This window comes from Melospiza melodia, chromosome 30 (assembly GCF_035770615.1).
Source record: "Melospiza melodia melodia isolate bMelMel2 chromosome 30, bMelMel2.pri, whole genome shotgun sequence".
Lineage (NCBI taxonomy): Eukaryota > Metazoa > Chordata > Aves > Passeriformes > Passerellidae > Melospiza > Melospiza melodia.
Genome location: NC_086223.1, coordinates 4,583,368 through 4,610,664, shown reverse-complemented (window position 1 = coordinate 4,610,664; position 27,297 = coordinate 4,583,368). Strand labels below are relative to the sequence as shown.

The 27,297-nt window shown below is 47.3% G+C and overlaps 1 protein-coding gene across 2 annotated transcripts in view; it reads right to left on the bottom strand.

Moving 5' to 3' along the window:
- MYO1D (myosin ID) overlaps window positions 1-27,297 on the bottom strand; it is a 175,058-nt gene that overhangs the window by 110,318 nt on the left and 37,443 nt on the right. For both annotated transcript variants that reach the window (XM_063179084.1, XM_063179083.1), the window contains exons 2-14: window positions 19,131-19,339; window positions 17,758-17,851; window positions 16,802-16,967; window positions 15,071-15,124; window positions 13,825-13,920; window positions 12,677-12,793; window positions 11,199-11,402; window positions 9,909-10,054; window positions 9,713-9,827; window positions 8,938-9,108; window positions 4,353-4,423; window positions 2,983-3,057; window positions 1,455-1,587 (exon numbers count right to left, since the gene is read on the bottom strand). In XM_063179084.1, the coding sequence (XP_063035154.1) occupies window positions 1,455-1,587; window positions 2,983-3,057; window positions 4,353-4,423; window positions 8,938-9,108; window positions 9,713-9,827; window positions 9,909-10,054; window positions 11,199-11,402; window positions 12,677-12,793; window positions 13,825-13,920; window positions 15,071-15,124; window positions 16,802-16,967; window positions 17,758-17,851; window positions 19,131-19,339 (1,651 nt within the window). The remainder of the gene's footprint in view (window positions 1-1,454; window positions 1,588-2,982; window positions 3,058-4,352; window positions 4,424-8,937; window positions 9,109-9,712; window positions 9,828-9,908; window positions 10,055-11,198; window positions 11,403-12,676; window positions 12,794-13,824; window positions 13,921-15,070; window positions 15,125-16,801; window positions 16,968-17,757; window positions 17,852-19,130; window positions 19,340-27,297) is intronic.

The following is a 27,297-nucleotide window of genomic DNA, read 5'->3' as shown; positions in this document are numbered from 1 at the left end:
ACAGCTCCTGAGAGGACACTCAGAGCACTGATTGCTTAATTATCCTGAATGTGAGCACACCCCAGCGTCCTGGGCTCTCTGTTCACCCCCTGTGGGCTGTACCCTGTAGGGGGATACAGTATGGCTAAATGAAGGTGGTATAGAAGGTAATCTTATCCGCCAATAAGAACAAGTGATATAAAAGAGTGGATTGGTGGGAACTGGAGTCAGATGGCTGCTGCAAGGACCAGGAAAGGTCAGTGCTTAGAGGAGATGCCTATGAGAAACACTGGAGAGGTACAAAAACTCTGGTGGTATGGAACCCTTGCACTATAATGATAACAGAACTCTTGATGTATAAGACAACAAATGGTGACCCCAACGTGATTTGGGAGAGGAAGGATTTAAGTACTAAACGATATTGCCCTGTGGATTTGGGATGACCCATGGATTCGGGACTAAACCATATAACCCCGTGGATTTGGGGAAACAGGATTTGAGTACTAAACCATTGGCAAAATATATCAATTACAGCTATTGGTGTTTGTTAAAGATGACTGTAAAAGACCTTAAAGATAAGTGCTTTGTAAACTGGGAAAAGCTATAGAACTGAACTAACATTTAGAAATATCTATATATCTGTACTATAATATGCTTGTATAACTCTTAGTTCTAAATCAAATGTACAAATATGTCATAATTTTAATTTATTTGAATATGTACTTCTGGAAATGCTGCAACTCTGTGGTAAAAAGAAAAAGGGGGAATTGTAGGGGGATAAAGTATGAAGGTGGTATGGAATGTAATCTTATCCCCCAATGAGTTGCAGCTGGACAATTACTAAAGATTAGGAGCAGGCCTGATCTCAACAGGCCACACCTGTAGCTAATAAGAAAAAGTCATATAGAAGAGTGGATTGGTGGGATCAGGAGTAGAGAAGTCAGATGGCAACTGCAAGGACCAGGAAGGGTCAGTGCTTAGAGGAGGTGCCTATGAGAAACATCAAGGAGGTACAAAAACTCTGGTGGTATGGAATCCTTGCACTATAATGATAATAGAATTCTCCTGTGGACCCTTCAAAGCAAAGAGCTTTGCTAAACATGATTAATAATAATAATAGCAACAACAACAATAATGAAAGTTTAGGACAGGTAAAGGAAGGGAAAGGACTACACTGAGACTCACACAGGAACCTCCCAGTGAATTTTGAATTTGACTTGGAACCACAACCCTAAGACAGACTGGCTTTCCTACAAATGAAAGATGCACTGGTCATGGAGGAAGCAAAAATCCACCTTCTTCATGAGAGATGGAGGTGACCCTCCCTCCAGACCTGCCCAGCCAAAGCCTGTTTGGCACAGACAAGGTTACTCTGCCTTTGATCAGCTTGGCTCCTGATGGATGGCAGTGAGGGGAAGGTGGGAATCTCTCCAGGGAGAAGCCACACTTCTCAATTTTGAAACAGGAATCTTTACCTTCAGTGTCAGGTTGTCCACCAGGGCAATCATGGAGTTCTTGAACAGAGTAGCTGCTGTCAGAGGTCTCTTGGTGACCTCAGTGATGCTCAGCTTCCCCTCAGGCCACATCATCTTCAACACAGGGTTGGAGCTACAAGAGAATCTCTTTAATTCCACCCCACTGACAATCCAACAGTTGGTTTTACCCAGACCCACTGCTGCTTCCAGCTCACAGGGCATCACCCAAGCCAGGGTGAGACTCCTGGGCACATTTCATGCTCTTAAGAGCAAGCTCAAGCTTACAACTGAACATTCTAGAAAAACAAGCAGCACATTCTCCCTTCAGATCAGGATGTGCAGAAACAGGACAGAAAAAATCCCACAGAGTGATCCATCAAAGACAGGGGCTGTCTCACTGGCACAACAGCAAGAATTTAATCAACACAAAGGAGAGGGAGACCCACACCACCCTCCCTTAGAACCTGTCACCTGTGTTCAAGCTGCATTTCTGCACCTCTCTCTATATATAAAGTAATTTATACACTTTAGCCTGCATTTCTAAGAGTTCAGGGTGAGGTAAACTGGCCCTGATGGATGGCAGGAGTTCAGGAACAAACAGAAACTGAGCACATTTACAGCAATCTAATGGCCAATCTGTCCCAGGCTTTAATGTGCTGCAAGTGGTGTTTGGGAACAGGATTTTCCAGAGACTTCACAGAAAACAGGCTAAATTTGATAAAACCACACAGCAAATATTTTGCAAGGTTTCTGGTCAACGGGAAGTGTTGAAAACAGTAACAGTGGGACTGCTCAGGGGAGCACAGCCAGGCAACCCAAAGGGCTGCAGACCAATTTAACATCTGTACAGGTAAACAGAGGCCACCACTGCAGGGTGTTTGTGCCCACTGTCCTCTGGGCAGAGCCCCTGAAAGCTGCAGATTACAAAATGAGGACTTGTTTAATGCCAGATGAAGGAAAACAGCTCCATGAGGACTTCCACCCACATTCTGACAGGACTGCAAATCTGCTTCTCAAGGCAACTTCTGCTTGACCTCATGGTTTCACTTCTCACATCACTGCAGACATGAAAGGATTCACATCTATCTTCTAATTTCTTTCAAAAAAGGGTGTTTTAGGTGGGGCTGAGGATTTCTGCTGTTGACCAAAGCTCCCCAGCATCTTTAGCAGTGATTAGAGACAGAGCAGTGATGGTAAATCTGCAATGGGTTAATGACAAATCAGGCAGCACAAGGAAGCTCTGCACTATCTTGATTGCACAATCAGTTGGTTTCAAAAAAAAACCACTTTAAATTCTGTTCAATTAAAGGCTGCATCAGAACAGAAACCTGTACAGAATAAGGACTTTAACCTGAAAAATTCAACTAAGAGCCTCTGGGTCACAGGAGATGTACAAAGATCAAATCCCAAAGCAATGTGTTTACTCACACACACTGAAAACCTGAGTCTCTGATAGTAGTCTCTGATCACTCCACACAAAAAGGATTCTGAGAGATCAGATTAAAATTCACCTCATTAAAATTCTTACCTGTTGTACATGAGGCGTTTGAAGTCTTGAAATAAAGTGTCCTTGTTTTTATCAATGAATCCAGTGACAGAGTAACTAAAAAATAAAGGAAAAATGAGAGGTAATTGCAAAGTAGCAAAGTCCTTCTGTGAGTTGCTGGCAGCTGAGAGGTCACTGTTCCAGGGTTTCATCTCTTCTCCAGCTCTCAAGGCAGGCAGTGCTCTCTCCTCACAGAAAAGTTCCAAAGTCTCCCACTCAGTGACTTCATGCAGATGTTCCCTGAGTTCCAGACCCCATCCTGGGAAGCTGCACCCAACCTACAGACTCTGGGATCAACCCACAGCCTGCAAATCCCTGTAAGGAGCCATCCTCAAATCATAGAATCATGGAACAGGACCTTTTAAATGGCATCCAGTGCCACCTTCCACTGTCCCACTGTTCCACCTTCCACTGTTCCCTGCCCAACCCGGCCTTGGACCCTGCCAGGGACCCAGGGCCTGCCCACCCTCAAGTCTTGGGCCTGAACTATCTGTGATTCCTTCCACATTTCAGTTTGCTTTTACACCATTTGTCAGCCACTGGCAATTCAGAAGGTTCAGCCACTAAGACAGCACCTTGTATTTTCTCCCCCAAAACCCTCTAAAATCAGGGATGTCTGTCAGGAACTGCTCAGCAAAGACTCCAGAGGATAACCTGCTTGTGTCATATGGGCTCCAGTCTGATCACACTGGTTGTTCTTGGATATTAAAGGTAAAATTAATCCCAAGGTAAAAGAAATCATAAATTCTTCCTTCAGTAACTCCCTTTCTTCTGACATGAAATCCTAAAATTACTCCAGTGATATTCCACACACCAAATGGTTTCCACCACGTGCATCCTTCACTTCCACTCACTCTCCATTCCCAGGGCTGTCACCTCCTGCACTTGTTTCTGCAGGCTCCAGGCAAGCACTTCCCAACCCTCCTGCCCTGATCCCTCCTGCAGGTTATCTCTCCCCTGGGCTCCCAGCCTGCTCCAACTGATTGGAGAATTTCAAGCCAGAGTTATATAATCACACCAAACAGATGTCTAACCAGACTTTATTAGCTCAGTGTAGCTTTCTTGCATAAACACTGCTGCCTTTTTTCCCTTTTTCTTCCCCTGGAGCACTGCTCTCCCCTCACCCCCACCCCTCACTCTCCTTTTGTTTCACTCCAAGTACAAATTCCCACTCTGTAGAGCAAGGCACAGCAGAAGATTTAATTGATAAGCAAGTGCTGCACTCTGTAATTGTGTGTGACAGCTATTCTGGCTTGCACCAGAAGCAGCAGTAAATCAGAATATTGTGCCACTTCAGAGCTGCTGGGAAGACAAAAATAAAATGTGCAGCTTGATTTCAGAAGGGAACTCACATCACATCCCCGGCATAGTGCTTGATCCGGAAATCTCTGTCAAACTCCAGCGTTTTGTCTGTGGCACAAAGCTGAAACAAATTCACACACATTAAAACACCACCCATGGATTGAAATTAAAACAACACCCCTGGATTTACAAGCTCCATGGAAGAGCAACCTGCCTTCAAAATAGCACTGGGAACTACAGGAATCCCACTTGCTGTGTGCATGTGCAGATGTGAAAGGCACTGCTGGGGAAATGTTTTCATGGATGCACTGTAAGAACATGTGCTTGTACAAATGGAGCTGCAAGAGCCTAAAATTTCATAAAGAAATTGATACTATCCCAGAAACACCATTATGCTAAAAGAACACTCGTGCCTGTAGAGAAACATTGCACCCACGAGTTAATTTGTTACTTTTTAAAGTCTTCCTTTATGTGTTTTTGCCATTGCAGTGGAACTCCTCTGCAGAGAAATGGGCCAACTGCTGTGACAGCAGCAAGGCTTGTTCAGGGTCATCTGGCACCCCTCAAACAGGGAACCCCTTGCAGACCCACTGCTCCAGGCTCAAATTGCCATCCCATCCCATCCCATCCCATCCCATCCCATCCCATCCCATCCCATCCCATCCCATCCCATCCCATCCCATCCCATCCCATCCCATCCCATCCCATCCCTTCTGTCCAGTGCCCACGTGGCAGCTGTTCAGCAGCAGTGCCTGTAAAACACTCAGGAATAGCAGGAGCCAAAACAATCCATCAGGGTTGGCTTAATTAAAAAGGGAGTATGAGATAAGAATGAGGATTTTGTAATAGGTAAAAGGAGTAGGAGATGAATTAAGTCTTTGCAGGCAGAATTGAATAACACCAAGGGCTATGAGCAGATATCTGCTAGCCACAAAAAGTCTTGGAGAAATAAAAGAGGAAATTCTCATGGTTGAAATAAATGGCAGGAAGGATGATTAGGAGCAGAGAGATACACTCCAAAAATTCACCTGTGTCCAAGAACACAAAACAGATTGGCTCAAAGTGTAAGAACAGATAAAAATCCAATATATTTTACACAAAATGAGTCAGAAGGAGGAGCCCAAGGAGTGTGAGTACCAAGGTCCCCAGGAAATCCAGCATGGCAGGAGCAGGGAGCACCAGGAGCTGCAGAGGTGATGGATGCCCAAGGTGCAGCAGAACACAGGGAAAATGAAGAAAGGAGACAATACCAAAGCCATTTTTCTTGCTGCAGCTTTGTTCCCAGCAGGGGCCTGGGGAGTGCCTTTTTCAGCTACCCAAACACACAGCTCAAACCAACAAGTCAATAAAAGGGGTAAATACCAAATGGCAACAGAAATGTGTCTGTGCTACCAGAGAGGGCACAGCTGGCAGCACAAGCTCCTCTGAAAGCTCATCCAGCTCTGGAGAGGCTGGAAGGAGCCATAACAGCAATCAAGGATTTTGTTGTTTGCTGGTTTGGCTTTTTCCAAAGGAGTGATTCTGTCCCAGCTTTGTGTTTCCTGGACACAAAATTAGTGAAAAAAAGACCAGCAAGAACATGGATAAAATGGATAACCTGCCGGGGTTTCTGTGAGCCCTTCCAGGAGGCTCCTCACTGACAGCTCACAGCATTCAAGGGTGAGTAAAGACAGGAGAAAGGTGTTGGAAAGATGGGAATCCTGTGGGAGCCTGCCCTGAGCCTGTGCTGTCACAGCATCTGAAATAACCTGAGGGCAAGGGGGAGGTCGTGGGGCTGGCTGGGGGCACTCAATCACTGAGAACAGCTAAATGAGGGCAAAGCAGAGCAAATGGAACTCCCCAGCAGGGCAGGGAGTCCCACTGAGAAAGGGCAAAGTTCACAGGAACTGATGGGCCCCAAACCATCCCTTCCTCTCTCAACAGGGATCTTAACTGCCCTCATTCATCTCAACAAGGACATGGAGAACTGGGAGAGGCTTAAAGGGCAAAAGCCATCCCCTGTGACTGACTGCCCTGGGAGGATGGGCCAACAAACTCAGCTTCCCCAGGTTAGGAAAGGAATGCCAGAGATGATGGCAAAAAACGTGGAGATGATGTAGTGGAAGACAAAGAGAAATGTGTTTTGCCATTTAAAAACAAAGAGGTGAGAGGTATAATCTAAAATGGAAAAGGGAGGAGGGAGGGAAACAGAGAGGAGCTCTTCACTTGAGTATCTGAGCTGTGGAATTCTTTGTTGATTTAAAAACCAAGAAGATCACACAAAAACCCTGTCAGGAAGACCAGGAGGGTCCTGGGCTGCTCCTGAAGAATGGGAGCATGTCAAGTTATCAGCACACATTTGCCCTATATTGGGCTCTCACTTGGGCATTCACCACTGTCCAGTGTCTCAGGAGACACAACATCAGGACTGGAATGGACCTTCTGATACTCTTCCCTTCACAACCAGTTTGTTGAGATTGATGGTATCCACAATTGGAAGACTGAGGCATTCATGGACTGTCTGTCACTGCCCTTGATCCTTCCCAAGTATAATATCAACAGAAAATCAATGGAACTTGGAGAGGCTGAGGATACAAATGGTGATCTTGGGAAGGGCCACTAGAACAGCTGGCACATCTGCACATCCAGATTAGCATTAGACAAACCCAGGCTCCAGGAACACAAAATTCTGCTGGTGGAAGTGTTAATCAGCATTGTCCTGGCTCGTTTGGCCTTGCCCAGGACAAGGGCAGTGATTCCTCCACGCTGGCAGCCAGGAGCAGCAGGGTACACAAAGTAGGACACGACTATTTAGGGCACCACAGCCCCCCAGAGCTTCTCCACATGGAGCCTGTGTGCAGCAGCTCTGCAGGGAGCAGTGGAGCATGAACATGAGGGATGGGAGCTGTTCCCAACACATGCACTTTAACTCTTTGGGAACAGCTCCCATCTGGGTGGAACTTTACAGGATCTGCATGGAACCACTGCATGAGGTGGAATCAAACCCTTTGTTTTAATCCAAGTTAGAAAAGCCTGGCTCAGAAGGCTCAGGCTTCCCACAGCAGTTCTGGGTGGGACTGAAGAAGAGCTCTGAGGTGCTGGGATGTCTGCAGAGATGCGATGGGGAGAAAAGATAATAATTATGCTGAGAGGTTTATGGGTCAATGTTTTCAAGGTTCTATTGATTTAACTAGAAATTAGCAAGGCAGGCAGATCCATCAGCCCCTCCATAACCATTATTTATAGCAGGATTCCTTGCCTCCCTCTCAGCCTGTGCAGGCAGTTTGTGACAACGCCACCTCCTGTGAGGAACACTGCAGCTGGAAATGCTGCCCTTTAATGTCTCCTTGCTGGGAGGGAACTCCCAAAGGCAAGGACTTGAGCAGATTTTATTTTTAAATGTTCATTTTAGAGCCTCCCATAGCACCTCCTGAAATTCCATCCCCTTCTGCCACTGCACTAAAGCACCACCTGCTCCCTCTGTGGCAGGGCCCCTTCCCCCGGGCAGATGTGGGAGCAAGGACAGAACAGAAACCAAACTCCTCTCTGACATCCACTGACCAGACAGCTCCAGAAACTAAACCACTCCCCAGCACCCTCCTGCAGAGGGTCCCAGACTCCATCCCACTGCAGGAAGCAGTTTGTATTCAAACAGGAACCCAGGCCAGGCCTCACATTTATTTTCATGTGAGTTTTCTCAGAATGTTCCATGTCACTGCTCAGGCACGTGAAATCTGGGTCACAACTGGAATCAAGCCCCCTGTCCCCCTCCCTGAGCTCAGGTGCACCTGGCAGGTGTGCATCAGCTGTGCTGCAGCAGAAGGGCATTTAAGGAAAATTATTATCTGGCAGGAAAAAGTGGTTTTGGTTTACTTTCATCCTGGCCTCTCCTCAGACAGCCCCAGCCAGATCCATTGTTTATCCCAGGCCTCCCAGAGGCAGCCTTTAGCACATATCTTACACAACCAGGCTAATTTGGTACTTCTGACCTACATAAAATATTGTGCTGGGGTGGGAGGGAGCAGGGGGGACCAGCACTCTGAGCCATGCATTTCAGACAACGTTTCTGAGTAGAGACACATCAAACTAAAGCCCCTGATTTGATTACTCTGTGTGAAAGATTCTCAAATTAATCAGGCTGGTGACCATTTTGCAATCTGCTGCCAAGTGAGGAATAAATGAAGCCTTTTAATTCTCCCATTGTAGCCCAGACAAAGGCAGGCAGGGGCCTGGGTGCTCTGAGGTGCAGAGGGAGACGAGCACGTTCTGCAGCCAATGAGGATGAAAAAAGCCCAAATCACAGCGCTGTAATAATGCAGGAGTGTGAATAATTTCACTGTCACTATGTATTAGAGCAGCCTGGGAAGAACAACACGTGGGCTGAGCCGGCTGTATCGATTGGTTCCAGATGACATCATGATCTGTCAAGGCACGAGCTCAGGCTCCTTTTATCCCGGAATAAAAGGGATGAGGCACTGGATAGGCTGGAGCTCCCTCTGCCGGGTTTTTCTGAGGCTGGAGCTGCTCTGAGCTCCTCATCTCACACTCAGTCGCAGTGAATCCAATAAACCCCCCTCCTAAAGCCCTTTTCCTCATTCCATTCCACCTCAGAACACGGGGAAGGGACAGCAGAGGACAGCAGGGTGTGTGGGTTACCTTCCTGCTGGAGAAGTGAGCGTGCTTGCCCAGTTTGCTGTTGAGGGCCTCGAGGAACATCTCATCTGTGACTTTGCCCACGTTCATGCAGGCATCGTCCAGAATGGCAATGATCCCTTTGTGCTGCTGCTCCACCAGGTCCACGATGACCTGGTTGTTGAAATAATCAATCTGCAGGAAACAAAGGACAGGGCTGTTGGTGACCTTGGCTGCAGAAATGGGAGGGTACCAGTGCTGGCCATAGCAGCGAGGAGCAATCAGCTCTGAATGTGCACATCTCTGATTCCAGACAAAGCAGGCTGCTCTCCAACACTGAACAGCACAGAAAGTGATTTTTCAAGCCTCTCAGATACATCTCAAGACCTCTACTGCAGAATGCTGTTTAAAATGTCCTTTACAATTCAGCTGTGTGCAGTCACCACAGTGATACTGCACATCCTGTCCTTGGCATTCTGAAGCAAGTATGAACAGGAAAAGTTAAGGTTTTTACAAATTACCATCAACAACCAGAAAAATCTGTAAGCACTCAGCACAGAAACCCACAGTTACGTGTGTGGTATCACAGAGGTGCCACAATAGGTTTTATCTCAGACCTGGAGTCCCATATTTTCCCAAGGAGACACGTGGTGAGGTGATTGGGGAGCTCCAGCCCCAGCCTGGCAGGGACACAGATGTCCCATCAACTGGAGCCTGCATGTGGAACAGCTTCAGGTCCAGCACTTGTGCTGGTACACTGACCTCACAGCACCTCTGCCTGCCCTGCCAAAGCACTCACATGCTTCCAGGGAATTCCCTCTCGCTGGTACTCCTCCTGCTCCTGCTTTAGAACCAGCTGAATGAAGAGCTGCTGCAGCTTTTCATTGCAGTAATTAATGCAGAATTGTTCAAAGCTGCGAAAACACGAGAAGAAAAGGTGATGAGTGCTCTGGGAAAGGCATGGCCACAACACTGGGCTTTGGAAGGTGGCTCACCTGTTATTGTCAAATATCTCAAAGCCATAGATGTCCAGGACCCCAATGACTGTGTTCTTGCCATGCACCGTGGTGTCGTAGTTCTTCACCTCGATGACATCGTTGATGTGTGTCACAATCCAGCAGAAGAGCCGCTCGTAAATGGCCTGCAGGAAACACAGACTGAGGGCTCCTGCCTGCCCCTGCCTCAGCTCTCCCCAGGAAACTCCACCCAGCTCATTCCAGGCCTCCATCAAAGCTGCAGGTCATGGTCATGAAAGTGAGCAGCTACTGACTGAAGCAAATATCCTATGGAAGTATTTATTTTCTTTCTTCCAAAACTCATTTATACCAAGTTGAAATCCCAGTGAGGTCACTGGGAGCAGCAGTTCCCTGATTTGATTCCAGTCAGCTTTTCAGCTGCCTAATAAGCACCATTCCTGAGAATTATTTAACAATAGTGAAGAGCAAGAGAGAGGTCAGTCACAGAAACTTAACAACTGAACACAATGACAGGAGAATAATCCTGTTCACCTTTCACAAAGATAATGTTCTGTAGGCAGAGGTGTCTTCAAAGTCTTCATGTTCAAAATGGGCTGTGAAGCTGGGTAAATACATTATCTCAGGAAAAGAAGTCAAGTTAATTATCAATGACCTTCATAACTTCATCCATTCCTCCCTCATATTTTGATTTCTTACAGAGGAGGAACAATTGTCACTCCTGCCATCAGGACTCACTCTTCCTGTGGAAGGTGTCCCTGCCCATGGCAGGGGGTTGGAACAAGATTGTCTTCAAGGTCCCTTCAACCCAAACCATTCTATAATTCTTCATGAATTTTTTTTAAATACCACTTTGTGTTTCCAACATGAATTCTAGATATTACAGTTCCACTCTCTACTCTTTGAATTTAACTGCAAAATGAAGCTGAGGATCCCATTTCACAGCACATTCCTCCCTGTAGGACACATTTGCAGATCCATCCCCTTCTTGGTGTGCCTGGCACTGCTGGCTGTGGGAATCTCTGGACCCTGCTGCAAGTGCAGGGATGGGGAGGTGCCACAGACTCCTATAGAACTCAGGAGCACCAAGGTTCAGAGAGAAATCTGCAGGGTGTCCAGCAGTTGGGCATTACTGTGTAAACTGTGCTTACTGACCCACCCAGGAATCCTGCTGCGCCTGAGCATGGAAAAACGTGCAGCTCTGGCAGCAATGCCCACCTTGGGCACTGCCAGTCTGTGCTGCACCCCTCAATGCAGAGGCAAAGGCAGCAGAGATGTGTCTGGGTGTCACAGGAAGGGGACTGCACCCACCTTGGCAAAGGCATCCCTGCCATAGGTGGCCTCCTGCTCCGTGTGCTGTTTGTCGATGACGTCCCTGCCCGTGGCCACCGTGCGGAACAGCAGCGCCTTCTCCACCAGCTCGGCCTTGGTGGACAGGAGCTCAGCAATCACTGACACCAGCTTGCTGTTCTCGATGATGGGGGTGTCTCCATCCACGTAGAACTTCAGGTTCCCCTGCAATCAGCAGCATTTCTCCATCTGCCCTTTACTAACAGGGATCAGCACACCCCAACTCCATCCGTTTTCCACCTGCTGTTCCAGGCTGGAAATCTCCTGCCACGCTGGAAGGTGGCTCCTGCACATCCACACCCTCAAACCTCCAATGTCAGAGGGTGCAGCAAGGGCTTTCTCAAAGGTTCAGCTCAGTGTTCAGCTCAGCTTTTGGGACAAACAACACCCAACACCATCCCAAGAACCAGAGTCCAGGGATAGAGAATTGCACTATGTATGCAAATGCTGGATGTAGCATTTGTCTTCACTGCAGCTCACCATGAAACCACTGGCTGCAATTCCCCTGCCACAGAGGGAGTGGGAATGGTGTGGGGAGGCTGAGAGCTCAATGCCAGTGGGATTGGACAAAAGCTCAGCTTTTGGGACAAACAACATTAAACACTTCCTGAGATTTAATCAAACACCATCCCAGGATTCAGAGTCCTGGGATAGGTAATTGCACCATGTAGCATTTGTCTTCACTGAGCTCACCATGAAACCACTGGCTGCAATTCCCCTGCCACAGAGGGAGTGGGAATGGTGTGGGGAAGCTGAGAGGTCAGTGCCAGTGGGACTGGACTGGCAGCTCTGCTCCTGGGTACCTTCTGTGCCAGGATTAAGCAGTGACACCCCTTGGACTGTCTCCCAGCCTGCCTGCATGGCCCCACTCTGCTCTGCCTCCATTCCTTTCCAAGGAGGAGAAGGAACTGGAATAAAGTTGCTCTTTGCACCCTCCTCCTGCCCACCTCTTTCCTCAGGAAACACAAGAACTGAGCTACAGGAACTCCCTGCTACTGTGCAGGAGAAGAAGTTCTGTGGCTCCCAGAAGGATCCTTGAGAAGGAAGGATCTCCTCAGCCCCAGAACACAAAGAGTTAAGAGACTTCTGTGTTTCCTGTGCTCAGCCTTCACCATGAAGTGAAGCAGGGGATGAAGGTGAGTGTGAGGGCACAAAGGGACAGAAGCTCCCAATCCCCTCACTGCCAAACCCCAACAGTTCCTTTTTCAGAACACACAACAGCTCCCAGCACTTAGTGGTAAGCCTGGTTTGGGATCTGGAACATGCAGGAACACATGTGATCATCACTGCAGTGCCCTGTTCCAGCAAGGACTTTGTGTCACCACTGGAGCTGGGAGCTGGACACCTTCCCAGCCAGCAGAGCTTCCAAGGGCTCCTGCAGCAGGAAAATCAGAGCCCTCATGGGCTCAGGGATGGATCCCCATGGGCAGGGAGCTTACCAGGTGCAGAATGGCTGCCACGATTTTGTAGACAGTTTGGATCTCCTCCTGCTTGAAGCCAATCACCTTCATGGCATCAGCAACTGCCTTGAACTCAGCCCCATCGTTGATGGAACACTGAGGGGAGAGAGAAGTTTGGGATGGGGGATTTAATGGAAGTCAGCTGGGAGGGAGCAGGGATTTCACAAGGCCATGGGAAACAAGATGCACTTTGATGTTTCTCAGAGGCAAGGCACTGTCATGAGGTTTCCCAGCTTATTCCAGTGCCATCTGTGTGCTTGGACACTGAATCCTGCATTGCACACACGGATTCTGGCAGCAGGAGACACAGAAATCCACCACAGCACAATAAATTTACCACTGGAATTTGCTGAGAAAGAGTTCATAAAAAATCCCAGAAGAACAAGGACAATTTGTGCACTCACAGACTCTCTGAGCAGAGGCTGCAGAGCACGAGCAGGAAATCTCTGTTGTCCACCTCTCTCAAGATTAGCATCACATTTTTAAAGAGAATCACCTGGCATGAATCTCTGGGTTTCTGTACCAAAGTGCATCTCACAAAAGCACCAAGGAAATCAGGTCTGGACCCTGCTTCAAAGGGACAACACCAGGGACAGCTCCAGCTGTATCTGAAGTGTTCAGATCTTGCTGTCTAAACACTTTATGGGTTTGTTCCCTTCTTTCCTGCTCAGAGTTCCCCCTTGAGGACAAGTCAGACATGAAGACTCAGTGCTTCCTTCAGTAACTCAAAGATCTGCTGTAAAAAAAATGAGTCCTTCTGGCTTTTTGTTCCACAAGGCAGTTTAAGGTACCCATTATGGAGCAGGGGATGTCTGCCACTGCTAATGGGCCAAACATCCACACTTGCATTTATTAATAAATCATTTTACTGCTGTTTATAAGCAGATGCAGCATGCATAGGTATATTTGTATATTTAAGCAGAATAGAGGTAAATAAATCTTTTCTATGATTCTAAGCACACTTGTGCTTTATCTTGTACCAGAAACCTCATTGCAAACAGCACATCAGTGTCACCTTTCCCTACTCATCCCCTCTGATCTCAGCTTCTGCTAGCTCAGCAGTGCTTTGAGCATTTCCAGCAGCACTTCCAGTGTGAAGCTGTGCCTGAGTCCCTCAGAGCCCTCACCTTGAGCTGTGCCCCAGGGCAGATGTAGCTGTAGGCTGATGCATCCTTCTGGAGGTGCAGAGAACGCAGGAGCTGCTCAGAACCTCCCTGCAGGAGCTGCAGGAACAGAGTTTTAAGAAATGGTGAATGAAAAATATAACATCCTTCTTTTTTCTGTCTCTTATTAATCTGCTTGACAAGCAAAATCATTAATTACTGCTGCAGTATCTGGAGCACAATGTGCAAGATGCATGGTGCTCTGCCACCACAAATCCCTGTCCTTTAGAGTCACAACTGTATAAAAACCTCCCCGAACCCCTCCCAGACCTGTTCACTGCTGTGCTTTGGCAAGCACATTGCCCACACAGAGACTTTTCCTCCTGGAAATGACACATCCATGAGGAAAGTGCTAATACGCCATCATGGAGTACTGAAAAAGTGGAAAAAATAAACAAACCTCCCCCTCCTTCAGTGCAGAATCAAGGTTATACTAATAGGCTGACCATATCCCCCAAAGGACACCCAGGGAACCAACACTCAATGTGGAAGACATTAAAGAACATCCAAAAAACCAAATTACTTCCATATGGACAAAAGGCTTCAAGACAAAATAGAGGGATTAGGCTTACTACACATAAACCAGTGAGTCAAAGTCCAATATCCTCCCATATTTGTTTGTCAGCCTCCTTTTAAGTTTAGCAATGTGCTAATATGGGACTGGAGGATAGAAAACAATCCATCTTCCCAGGCCCCTGCAGAGAACTGAAGAACCCAAGATCACCCAAGATGCTGCAAAAGGGAACCCTGAGCACACTTGAGAGGGTGAAAGCCCTGAGTGCTCTGCCCAAGAGGACAAATGCTCCAACAAAGGAACACAAACCTGTGACAGTGGTTTTTCAGGTGAGGGAAGAGATGAGAATGTTGACTCCATATTCAGAAGGCTGATTTATTATTTTATGATATATATTACATTAAAACTATACTAAAAGAATAAAAGAAAAGATTTCATCTCAGAAGGCTAGCTAAGCTAAGAATAGAAAAGAAAAGAATGATAACAAAGGCAGCTGCCTCAGACTCTCTGAGTCAACTCTGCTGTGATTGGCCATTAATTAGAAACAACCACATGAGACCAATCCCAGATGCACCTGTTGCATTCCACAGCAGCAGATAACCATTGTTTACATTTGTTCCTGTGGCCTCTCAGCTTCTCAGGAGGAAAAAATCCTAAGGAAAGGACTTTTAATGAAAAGATGTCTGCAACACAAACCTGGTAGAAGGAGTGGAAGCTTCGCTCCCCCGGCTGCTGCACGATCACGCGGGACTGGGGGAACAAAGCACAGAGCTGGGTGTTAGTGTCCCCTCAGACCACCAAGACACCCCAAATTTATCCCATTTCACACTCAGCCTCTTGGGAACACCACCACACACGTGTGACCCTGGAGCTTGAGGTCTGCAGGCAAAAGCAGCAGTTGTGTAACAGCTGCAATGTCCTACTTCCACCCAGGAGTCCCATGTGGGAACCACGGGGTTGCTTTCATGGTGGAGTCAAATAAAAACCATCATTTCAGTTTTAGAATGATTTAATCACTAGAAATGAAAACCAGGACTCTGTGACTACAGATAAATGCTGAGGGCCTGGTGGTCACCACTCCTACATCCCCAGGACAGCACCCACAGTACCAGGGGATGCTCTGCTCTGACACAAGGGCCTTGTTTTAGAAGCTGTAACTCCATTCCAGAATCCTCATTCCAGAGGTAAAACAGCACAAAAAAGGGATAAATACATCAGACAGACCAGAGTAAAACAGCACAAAAAAGGGTTAAATGCAGCAGACATTCAGTCAACCAGCAATGTGCCCTTATTTCATGCTACAAGTCTGAACTATGAAGAGTGATGGGGAACAGAGCTGTGTGGGGGAGGTTTAGGTTGGAGATCAGGGAAAGGTTCTTCCCCCAGAGGTGCTGGCACTGCCCAGGCTCCCCAGGGAATGGTCCCAGAGCTCCAGGAGGGTTTGGGCACCACTGCCAGGGAGGCCCAGGGTTTGTTGGGGTGTCTGGGCAGGGCCAGGGGTTGGACTGGATGATCCTGGCAGGTCCCTTCCAACCCAGGATATTCCATGATTTGATGTGTTCCTGCTGCAAAGCCACTGCTTGTATTTGGGCCAGAGCCTCCACTGCTTTCAAATGGAAACAAATTTAACTTGGGGGAAGTCAAGGATATGAAATAAACAATCAGGATAAATAAATCATCAGGATTTAAGTCACTGCAGCTGTAGTCCCAGCCCTCTTCTTACATCAAAGCAACCCAAGTTAAATGTTTGGGTTTGTTGTTTTGTTTTTTAAAATAAAGTGTTTACTCTGAAAATAGACTTCAGGGAAATAAGGGGAGAAGTAAAAAAGAAACACAAACAAAAAAGGGTGTTGGCAGATGTGGTCAAACACATAATCAAAGCCAGACGTGTCTCCCACAGCAAGAACTGTTAATGGCTCACGCCTGAGCTCTCCAGTTTTGCATATTCCAATGTTTTCAGCCACCACTTAATGACATGAGAAAAATAATTATGCTCATGATCACTTGGAATATATAAAAACAACACTACCAACAGCTCACTCAAGGCTGTGGCATTATTCCAAAGTAACACTTCTCAAGCACAGTTGTTCTCTACAGCCCTGGAAATCTCCTTCTCCAGGGAGAGGTCAGTGCAAGAATTACAAAGCAGGAGCTGTGCAGAGAGTAAATTTTATCCAAAATAAAAACTGAGATGAAACTTCACACACAAAATCCTTTGGGTAACACAGCCCTGGTGCTGGTGAGCTCTGGAAGTCCAGGAACAGGGCACTGCCAGCACTGAGGAAAACTTCAGCCCTGGATTTATTTTCTGTGCCCTCATTCCTCACGTGCTGCACATGTCTGAACAGAAAACTTCCTACTGACAAAGCCCAGATTGCAAAAGCAACCCCAGCAAAGGCTGCAAGCCTGGAAGGGAGAGTGCCTTACCTTTTCCAGCAGGTAATTATTGATGTGCCCCCCTATGGGGTCTCCCTTGAAGTCAAAGTTGATGTCCATGTACTTCCCAAAGCGGCTGGAGTTGTCGTTGCGGTTTGTCTTGGCGTTGCCAAAGGCCTCCAGCACACAGTTGGATTTCAGCAGGATGTTCTTCACTCTGCAGCAGGGATGGAGGGATGGAAAAGGGTAAGACTTCAACACTCACACCATGGGATTTTTTTTTTTCACAGCCATTTCTCCAGTGATGCTTTTTGCTGGCAGATTTGGGCAGGTGTGGATGGCATCAGCAATCCCATGGGAAATCAGCTGGGAGCTGTCAGCAATGCTCCTCAGAGGAAGCAAATGCTCTTTGGATCACAGACCAGCCCCCCACCCTGAAATCAGCACCAGAAATTCAGCTTCTATACACATTTCAATTCTAAAACCAATTTTCTGAACTCTTTTTCAATCATTTTCAAAAGTTCATTTGAGGTAGGTTTAAATCTGTTTCTGCAGAAAGCCACACTCTTTGCTCCAAAGCTTTTACTCCAGGACAGAGAGGGACATTTAGAATCATGTGAGCCAGGAAGGTCACAGAACACACACTCCTTGCACTCTACATGTTTTTCTAGCCCACCCAAATTTCAGGCAATTTGCCCCAGGAAAAGTGATTTAGAATCATTTAGGTTGGCAAAGACCTCTAAGATCATTGAGTCCTGCCATTAGATGGTTGATATTGGCTGGATGGTATTTGTAGATGCTGTTTTGATTTTGAACTTTCAAAATGAATTTTTTAATGTGATTTCAGCAATTAACACTGTAAAATTCTCATAGTAAAAGCAGTACCTGGAAAAGTTAAGTATAAATTAGCATGTACAAGAGACCACCTGATAACGTGGTGCTACTCAGCCCACAGAAAGAGATCTCCAAGCAGGAGAATTTCCCTTCTTTTCCAGCCCAGGCCTTACCTCTCCACCTCAGCCCTCTGCCCGGGGTTGGTGATGGCTGCTATGTACTGCATTATGTATTTACTGGCCTCAGTTTTCCCAGCCCCGCTTTCACCTGGGGGCAGAAACACCACAAACAGATGAAAAAAAAAAAAAAAAGGAAAACAAATCATTGGACAGAAGACCTCAATTTTACCCCAACAGTGCCTGGGTGGTTTGGTTTTTTTTTTTTCTTTTTTTTTTTTTTTCTTTTTAAAGCAATCTTTGTGTGCACTTGGGACGTTTTCTAAACACAGCCATAACCCTGCCTGGCTGCTGCTGCTGCTGGGCTGACTTTGAGCAATTGTGCTGTGAGATTGCTCAGGTCGGGAAAAGGGCTGGCACACAGAGGATCAAAGGAATATTGTTAGAGGAGAAAGCCTGGCCTGCAGCAGCACAAGGGGCCACTGTTCTGCACCCCAGCCCGGGGCTCTCTCCTTTCAGAGCTGCCTGAGCACGGGGACATCAAGGAAAAGAAGTGCCAGGATCCAGGCAGGGATCACTCTGGTACCAGCCCTGCTCCCACTGCTGCTTTTCCAGTCAGGACAGAGACAAAAATCAGCAGCTCCTGAGGAGAGACAAGCCCAGTTCTGCAGATCCCAGTTCTGCTGATGCCAGCCCTGATCCCAGCTCTGCTGATCCCAGCCCTGCAGATCCCAGTTCTGCAGATCCCAGCCCTGCTGATCCCAGCCCTGCTGATCTCAGCCCTGCAGATCCCAGCCCTGCTGATGCCAGCCCTGATCCCAGCTCTGCTGATCCCAGCCCTGCAGATCCCAGCTCTGATCCCAGCCCTACTGATCCCAGCCCTGCAAACCCCAGTTCTGCTGATCCCAGCCCTGCAAACCCCAGTTCTGCTGATCCCAGCCCTGCAGATCCCAGCTCTGCTGATCCCACCCCTGCAGACCCCAGTTCTGCTGATCCCAGATCTGATCCCAGCCCTGTTGATCCCAGCCCTGTTGATCCCAGTTCTGCTGATTCCAACTCCACAGATCCCAGTCTTGATCCCAGCCCTGATCCCAACTCCACAGATCCCATCTCTGCTGATCCCAGCCCTGATCCCAGCCTTGCTGATCCCAGCCCTGCTGATCCCAGGTCACTCCGGAGCAGACCCAGGGCTCCTGCTCACATTATCCCTCTGCAGGCACAGATCCAGCTCCTGGCTGGCACCAGCTCTTGAATGAGATAAGAAAAAATTGTGCCGATCTCCACACACGGATTCAAATGCAAATGAGCAGCTTTAAGCTTAATGAAGTTTCTTTTGTAAAACGCTGTCATTAGCCAAACCATTATTCTCCTTCCGCCTGGAATTTCACAGGGATCAGATGCTCATCACCATGCAGAGCCCTCTCACCTACCTGAGATGACGATGCAGGTGTCTTTGGATCGTCTCTTCATGGCTTTGTAAGCAGCATCGGCGATGGCAAACAGGTGGGGAGGCCTCTCGTAGAGCTCCCTGCCCTTGTACTGCTCGATCGTGTCCCGCCCGTAGATGTTCAGGTTCTTGTAAGGGTTCATGGAAACCACAACCTCCCCGATAAAGGTGTAAATCCGGCCCTTCTCGAAGCTGCCCAGAGCACACAAAAGGCAGGAATGAGACAAAAGCAGAGGTTCAGGACTCAGTGGAAACAGGACAGGAAAATCCTGGGCACTGGCACAGCAGCAGAGACCTGAGGGTACAGGGACAACTCCTGGCTTGGAGTTCCACCACCTACAGAGGACATTTCTGCCTCTGCTTCACTGCCGTGAGGTGGCATTTACACTCACTATAAGTGAATGTGAGTGAGGAACAAATTTAATTAAATTTCATAAAGGGGATTTACAGGCAAATTCTTGTTTCACGTTCTGTAGTTGTCCATGGCCCAGCTCAGGCCAGAGGAGCAGAAGTTCTGAAGCCCTCAATGAGAGGTCTGATCACACATGAAATTAAAAAAAGACAAAGCCCAGGAGGGAACTGCAGCCTCTCAGCTCCAGCAATGTCTTTTTTGCACTTTGGTATCATCGGTGCTGCTACACCAGAGAGGAAAAATTGCTAATAATGTGTGCAAACAACCCTAAACTACACCATTCCTATCCCTACACGGCTCTTTGACTCTGCAAACAAGACAGAAAATAACTTGATGTTATTTTAAAAATAATGTTTCAGTTAGAAAAAGTTTCCAAACAAGCTCCCATTTTATTGAAAGTTACCTATGAGGAGAACTCAGAATAATTCCAGATTAACAGCTGAGGAATTTACACAGCGTTTGTATGTCAGGAGGAGAAAGGAGAACAGGTTTAGGACCAACACACAAACCCTGGATTTCCAGCTCCAATCCCGGTCTGCAGCTGCATTTAAACCTCGGGACATTAGATGGCACCAGAGCCCCTCCACAGAGCCCGGGAGCCTCGAATGCTGCCGGACTCCGGCACAAATTCCAGCCTTACTTTATTGAATTTATTACCACCCCCATGTGGTGACAGCCCTGACATTTTCTATTGTTCATTTGAGAATTTTCTGCAGCATCTTGGCAGCAGTCAGTTTTTAGCAGGTGTAATAAAACTCAAGAAATATCGTCCAGCATTCCACTTTCTACAAGTGTTGGTTTCTCCCACTCCAGCTTCCTCCTGGAACACTGGAAACACACAAGAATTACAAAACCTCCTCTTGTTCTACATCACTTGTGTCCTGATATGTATTTCCCAAAATAATAATGAGCTTAGAATGCAAAGATATTTTACATTTTTGAATATATGCTGTTTGAAAGGTACTAATAATGTTTTAGAAAAGATAATTAGCAATACAAATATCCCTAATTTTAATTTTTTTGGAAGATCCTGAACAGGTCAAAGTGCAAAGGGATCAGATCCCAGGCTGGGAGCCCATGAGAGACTCTGCATATACAGAGGAGAGCCTGAAAAACCAAACCCACACAACCCTGCTGGTATTAAGGAGATCAAGTCACACTGGGACATCAATATGTAATGGAAACCACAAGGATATCACAATGAGCAGAATCGTTTCACCTCCTGGAGATGGACACCCAAAAAAAGGTGAATTACCTGAGGCTGCTCTCCCAATTTCCTGCCCAGCAGCACAGAACTGTGCTCAAGGCACTGCTGCTGCTGAAAATAAAGATCCAGCAGATTGAGGATGAGGTTTTAAGCCCCATGGCCACACAGAGGGTGAGGGGGGTTGTTTTAGCTGAGCAGAAATAAAGAAATAAAGGCCTTTCCTGCTGCAGTGCAGTGCCAGGCCACCATCACAGCACCCAATACTCTGACCTCTTCCTTCAGTAATGAATTATGTAAACTGGCATTGCCAGAGCCCAGTTTCAGTTTCCTCCCGTGACAGTTCAGCATCCCTGAGTGAATCAGAGAATCAGGGAATGTCCTGAGTGGGAAGGGAGCTCCAAGGACCATCCAGTCCCAGCCCTGGCCTGCCCAGACATCCCAGCAATCCCACCCTGGTGTCCAAACCCTCCTGGAGCTCTGTGCCCATTCCCTGGGCAGCCTGGGCAGTGCCAGCACCCTCTGGCTCCAAGCAGAACCTCCCGATGTGGCCCTGCACAGCCTCACACCCTGCCTGCCACTTCCCCACAGCCAGCTCAGCCAGCACATCCCACTCTGGGCCTGCAAGCCAAGTTCTGAAAGGTTTCACTGGGCTCTGGTGAGTTGTGTCTTCAGCTCTGTGGCAAAAGGCTTGTGATGGTGTTCACAGGGGTGCTTGGATTGGGGAAGAGATGAGGATCTGACTCCATGTTTCAGAAGGCTTGATTTATTATTTTATGATATATATTACATTAAAACTATACTAAAATAGAAGAATCAGAAGGGTAAGCTAAGAATAGAAAAGGAAAGAATGATAACAAACGTTTGTGGCTGGGACAGAGAGTCAGAGCCAGCTGACTGTGATTGGCCATTAATTAGAAACAACCACATGAGACCAATCCCAGATGCACCTGTTGCATTCCACAGCAGCAGATAACCATTGTTCACATTTTGTTCTGAGCCCTCTCAGTTTCTCAGGAGAAAAATCCTAAGGAAAGGATTTTTCATGAAAAGATGTGTGTGACAAAGGCAGATGGAGATGAGGGGGAAGAAGGATCTGTCTCCAGGCACCTCTCCAGCCTGGCTTTGGGGATACAGATTTTATGAACAAGTGACACCCTCATTCACATCTCAGTTCATTTCTTTCCTAGCACCAGAGTTCAAATTTCAGAGCCGTTCCCACCACGAGCTCCAGCTCCTCACCCTCCTTGCTGATAAAGCCCCTTTTCATCCCTGAGCATGGCTCAGCACAGCAGCAGCCCAAGAACAGCAGGGCCTCTTTTCCTGGCTCTGCTGGGAGAGCTGGGCTTGCCCTGCCCATGGAGAGCTCAGAAAAGCTTAAGAAAACAACCCAGGAGGGCAGAGCAAATGGGGAGCTTGGAGCTGTGTTAAACCCATGATTCCTCTGCAGGGCAAGGCCACAAAACAAGACCAGGAATCCATTTGGTGCTTTCCACAGCCAGCACAGGCATTTCAGTGCTGAGGTGTAACATGGAGAACTGGGGTTTGTTACTCAAAGCAACAACAGTTCCTTGATTAAAAAAAAGTTCCTTAATAAAAGGAACCCCAGGAGTGGATCCTGACACCCCCAGGGTCAAACCTTGTTTTGTATCTCATGGAAATCACATCAGCTCGTGCTACAACAAAACATTTCCCTGCAATAGTTCCATTTGAATCATTTCTGTATTAATGTCATGGAATATCCTGAGTGGGAAGGGATCCCCAAGGATCACCCAGTCCCACCCCAACAATCCCACCCTGGGCACCCCTGGCAGTGCTGTCCAAACCCTCCTGGAGCTCTGGGACCATTCCCTGGGCAGTGCCAGCACCTCTGGGGGAGGAACCTTTCCCTGAGCTCCATGACACCCCCAGGGTCAAACCTTGTTTTGTATCTCATGGAAGTCACATCAGCTCGTGCTGCAACAAAACATTTCCCTGCAATAGTTCCATTTGAGTAATTTCTGTATCAATGCCATGGAATATCCTGAGTGGGAAGGGATCCCCAAGGATCACCCAATCCCACCCCAACAATCCCACCCTGGGCATCCCTGGCAGCTCTGTCCAATCCCTCCTGGAGCTCTGGGACCATTCCCAGAGCAGTGCCAGCACCTCTGGGGAAGAACCTTTCCCTGATCTCCATCCCTGGCCCAGCTCCAGCCCTTCCCTGTGTCCTGTCCCTGTCCCAGAGCAGAGATCAGAGCTGTGCCCTGGGGAGGAGCTGCAGCCCCAGTGAGTTTCCCCTCAGTCCCCTCTCTGCAGCAGCCCAGCAGCCAAAAAGCAACTCACAGCATTTAATCCTTGTGGGTTATTTTGAGGAGGAACATCAGCTCTTTCATGAGAAGTTTTTATTGCCTCATTAAAACATCAATTGATAATGACAAAATAAAAACCAATGAGTCACAGAAGATAAATCATTTTAAGGGAGAGAAATTCTTCTCTTGGCTAGAAGTCCACTAAGGCAGGAAAAACACTTTTATTTTGTTTTGCAGTTTTTATTTTTAGGGAAAGGAGTTTAAAAAAAAAAAAGGATCTTTCAGTCCAGACAAGGTATATTCACATGCAGCTGCTCCTGGGAAATACACTGCAGAAATGGGAACGCTGGAGCAGAAATCTCCACCACCAGAGAGCACTCACATTTAGGATTTCCTCCACCTGACAAACACTCCAGTCAAAAATAAAACTGTTCTTACCGAGGAAATGATGCAACTTCAAATGCACTCAGTACAAATAAAGAAAAGTCAGTTGGCAAGACTTGGAACCCACAGTCCCAAACAACATCTGCAGGACGGGAATGTTGCACAAAGAGCCTCACCGAGCTGAGCCCTCCCATCAGACAGGGAATTCCTGATTAATCATTGACATGGAACTCCCTGCTCCAGAAGCCAACGAGCCCTCGGGGCAGCACTGCCAGCCCTGAGCACCAGGCAAATGCTCCTCACTAACCCAAGGCCTCTCCTTGTCCATCTGTCCAACAGCCCGGGGACAGAGCAGCTGCTGGAGAACACAGCAGGTCACTGGTTTGCTGTTCCTTTAGGAGAGATGAAGTGCAGGTGTTGGTATTCTGGATCATTTCTACTGGAAAAAAACAGTTTTATTCTAACACAAACCTTGCACTGCTCCATTCTCAGCACTGCTCACAGCCTGGCAGCACATTCTGCTTTACAGGCACACAGAGCTTCGCCCTCAGCAGGTGCTGCCTGAAGCTCCTTGGGCTCAGCCCTTCCTGATGCTCCACAGGTGCCCCAGGACAGATCCTGCTCAGTCACTCACAGCACAGACACCTCTGATGGGCTCTCAGTTTGTGCCTTAAAGCAAAGGAAATGTCAAGGAAAAGCAAATAAAAATAATTCAGGACAGAATCTGGAGTGCTACAGCTCCCTCAGCTGTGCTAGGGAGGAAACCCAGTCAGCAGCAAACCCAGTCCCACTGAAGATTAAGAGAATCAAAACTGGTGGTTTCAAACTATTCTCTGTTTCCAGCTTATTTGTGAACTCCAAAGCACAAAGTGAAACTCTGAGTATGGGCACACAGCTTTTTCCTCCTCCTCTGTGCATGGGAAGAACGATCCAGGAGCTGCACATCCCTGCTAGGTGGAGCAGGGACAATTCCTGTTGTAAACATCCCACGTGGTTTGGGTCACTCTCCCAAATGGGGTAACAAGCCTCAGTTATTTTTTTCCATTAAATATATCCATTAAAAGTCCATGACTGCAGGCTTTGAGCCCATTCTCTTTGCAAACCCACATGGAGATCTTTAATTAAAACTTGTGTTCATGAGGAGATGTTCATGGACAGCCAAGGATGGGCCTTTAGGAAGGGAAGGGAATTTAAGCAGGCTTCTGGCAGTGAAACCATATTTTTACTTGGTTTTTAAGTGCAAGAATTAGCAGCCTGCACTTACCCAAGGGAACAACCCCACTGTCCTCGTGCTTTGGGAAGTGAGTGACTTTCCTAAAGCAAAGTTCACTCTGTGCCTCAGACATTTGGGCTTTTTCTATGTGATACCAGGTTCAGTGCTGCTTATAGACTTTATTTTATGTAAACCTCAAAACAAACTCAGCTGTCAAGCAGGACTTCAAGCCTTTGAGTAAATTGTTCATAAACCCTCTCACAGAGAATCAGCCTCCCACAAGAGCACTCAGATAAACAGGATTTGCCTTGGCAGAACTATGGCTAAAATATTCCTGCTGCTCTTGGAAAAACAGATCAAAAAACTGTCCAGTCAGTCTAACCTCCCTGCACCAGGAAAATGATCCAAGTCTGTCCTGATCATGAATATGCATGATTACAATATTCAAAATACTCATGTCTACGTGGCTCTGATCCACCCTGGGGGCCAGGAAAGCTGCAATTAAATTCATGTTGGGTGCAGGTGAGAGTTTTGCCTGCAGCTGGCCTGCATGGACTCAGTGCTCAGATGCTGCCAGTTGAACAAAATAGGAAATGCCATTTGGAGCACGTTCTGCACCACTCCTTTCCTGTATGGAGGGAGCAGACAGGGCAGGGTGAGGAATACTCCATTCATCTGCAGCCTCCAGCCAGCTTGGAAATTAGGTTAAAGGAGTTCTTTGTAATTGTGTCACTTTTTTCTAAGTAAAATTAGCAAACTACAAGTGAAAAACTACACTGCCACATCTTCCTCAACAAACCAAGGTTTAAGGGAATTGTCTGTAATTTGATGGGGCTGATTCAGCTCCAACCCAGCTGACCCTTGAGTCATCCACAAGCTTTGCAAACCCACTGGCTAAGGTCAGGGGAAGGAAAATGGGAATGGATGCTAAGCCAGCTCTAATGAACACTGAATAAAACCTAAAACTGGGAGATGTAAGAACGGGAATAATAAAACCCCTCTCCTTAAATGTAAAGCACTAACCTTGCGCTGAAAAAATGCCAAACCACTAAACACAGGAGTCACTGAACTCTGGTTTCTATTTGCGTCAGACCCAGCCCTCCCTGCAGCAGGGCAGCCCTGCACACCCTTCTCCAGCTCTGGAGCACAGCAGAAGGCACAAGCAGAGGCACAGGATAGAGATAAGGGAGTGGAGATAGATAAGGAGTTAAAGGGAAGTTCTTTGAAAAGCTGCACACAATGCTTGGTGGTTTATTCCAACAGGCACAGGAGGAAGTGCTGCCAGCACAGGTAGAGGGAAGCAGTTTGAGCAGTTTGCTCTGTGTGTGTGTGGGGGGGGACAGTAAAACACTCCCAGGTCCCACGTGAAAATCAGCCTGGGACAGGGTAAAATCTGAGTGCAGAAACCACAGTGTGATAATGCCCTGAGGGAGCATTATCCTGGGATCCCAGACCTAACCAGGAAACAGAACAGGCTTGGGATAGCAGCAAACAAGAGGCTGCCATCTGCCCACAATCTCTAACTTTTAATCTGCCAAATAAAGCACATAACCTCTACAGGGACAGTAAAAAGCAAAAGAAAGCTCAGCAGTCAGGTAGGTTCTCCTCTCTGCTGCCATCACACCCTGAGCCAGCTCATTTAAGTGCATGACACTCACAGAATTAAGGAGGAGAGGGAAAAGGTGGAAATGCTCACCTATAAATACCTGGGGAGATGAGAATCATCCTGCCAGGCAGCTGGAAGAAAATATTAAACAGAACACCAGACAGCCCATACAAAGGGAAAATGGCAATGGAGGACCCTGGCCAACACAGGGGAGCTGCAGAGCAGCTCAGTGGCAGTTCAAGGACCAGGGAGCCCTGCTGGATGTGGAGTTTGTTTTATGGATGTATTTAGAAGACTTGGCTTCCTGCACTCACCAACTCTGATGTTACAGCACTCAGGAACTTAAAAAGGACATTTCACCTTCATTCACCTCCTCTTTCTAAACCCTGTGTCCATATTAACTGTCAGCTGCCACATCACAATTATCCCAGCCTCCAGTTTGAGAATTCAGCTTTGCACATTGCATTGTACACCCTTGTGTTGAAGGATTTGCTACCTTCAGGTATTTCAGGGGACAAAACTGCAAAAACACCTGCCCAAAAGGCAAACACCAGGGCACTGCCTGGGGATGCATAGATTTGCAGCACAAGGAAGATCCTGCCTCATTTCCTCACCTTGGTTCAGTGGGGTGTGAATTCTGCAGCTGTGGCTTTGTCCCTGTGGTGTCCAGGCAAGCTGATGTTTCTAAATAACCTTGTGAAAGGCTATAAAATCCTTCAGCCCAGCAGAAAGATCCAGAAACATGCAGAAAAACCAAGCGCATGACTGAGCCCCTGTTCCTTGCTCCCAACTCTCCAGTAACTCAAGAAACAACAACCACTCACCAACAACATCACCTGGAACTGCATCAGCCCCTGCTGTGAAGATTTGCAACCTTATTTTCTAAGCCATCTTCTAACACACACCAAGTGAGACACTTTCCCAACTCTGGGAAAGTGTTCAAACTCTGGCTGGACTGGGGAAGGAGTGTTTGCTTTTAAACTATCTGCTTTAGAGGGGATGAAGGGGAAACCCTGACAGGTGTGGAGAAAGGGAGGGAC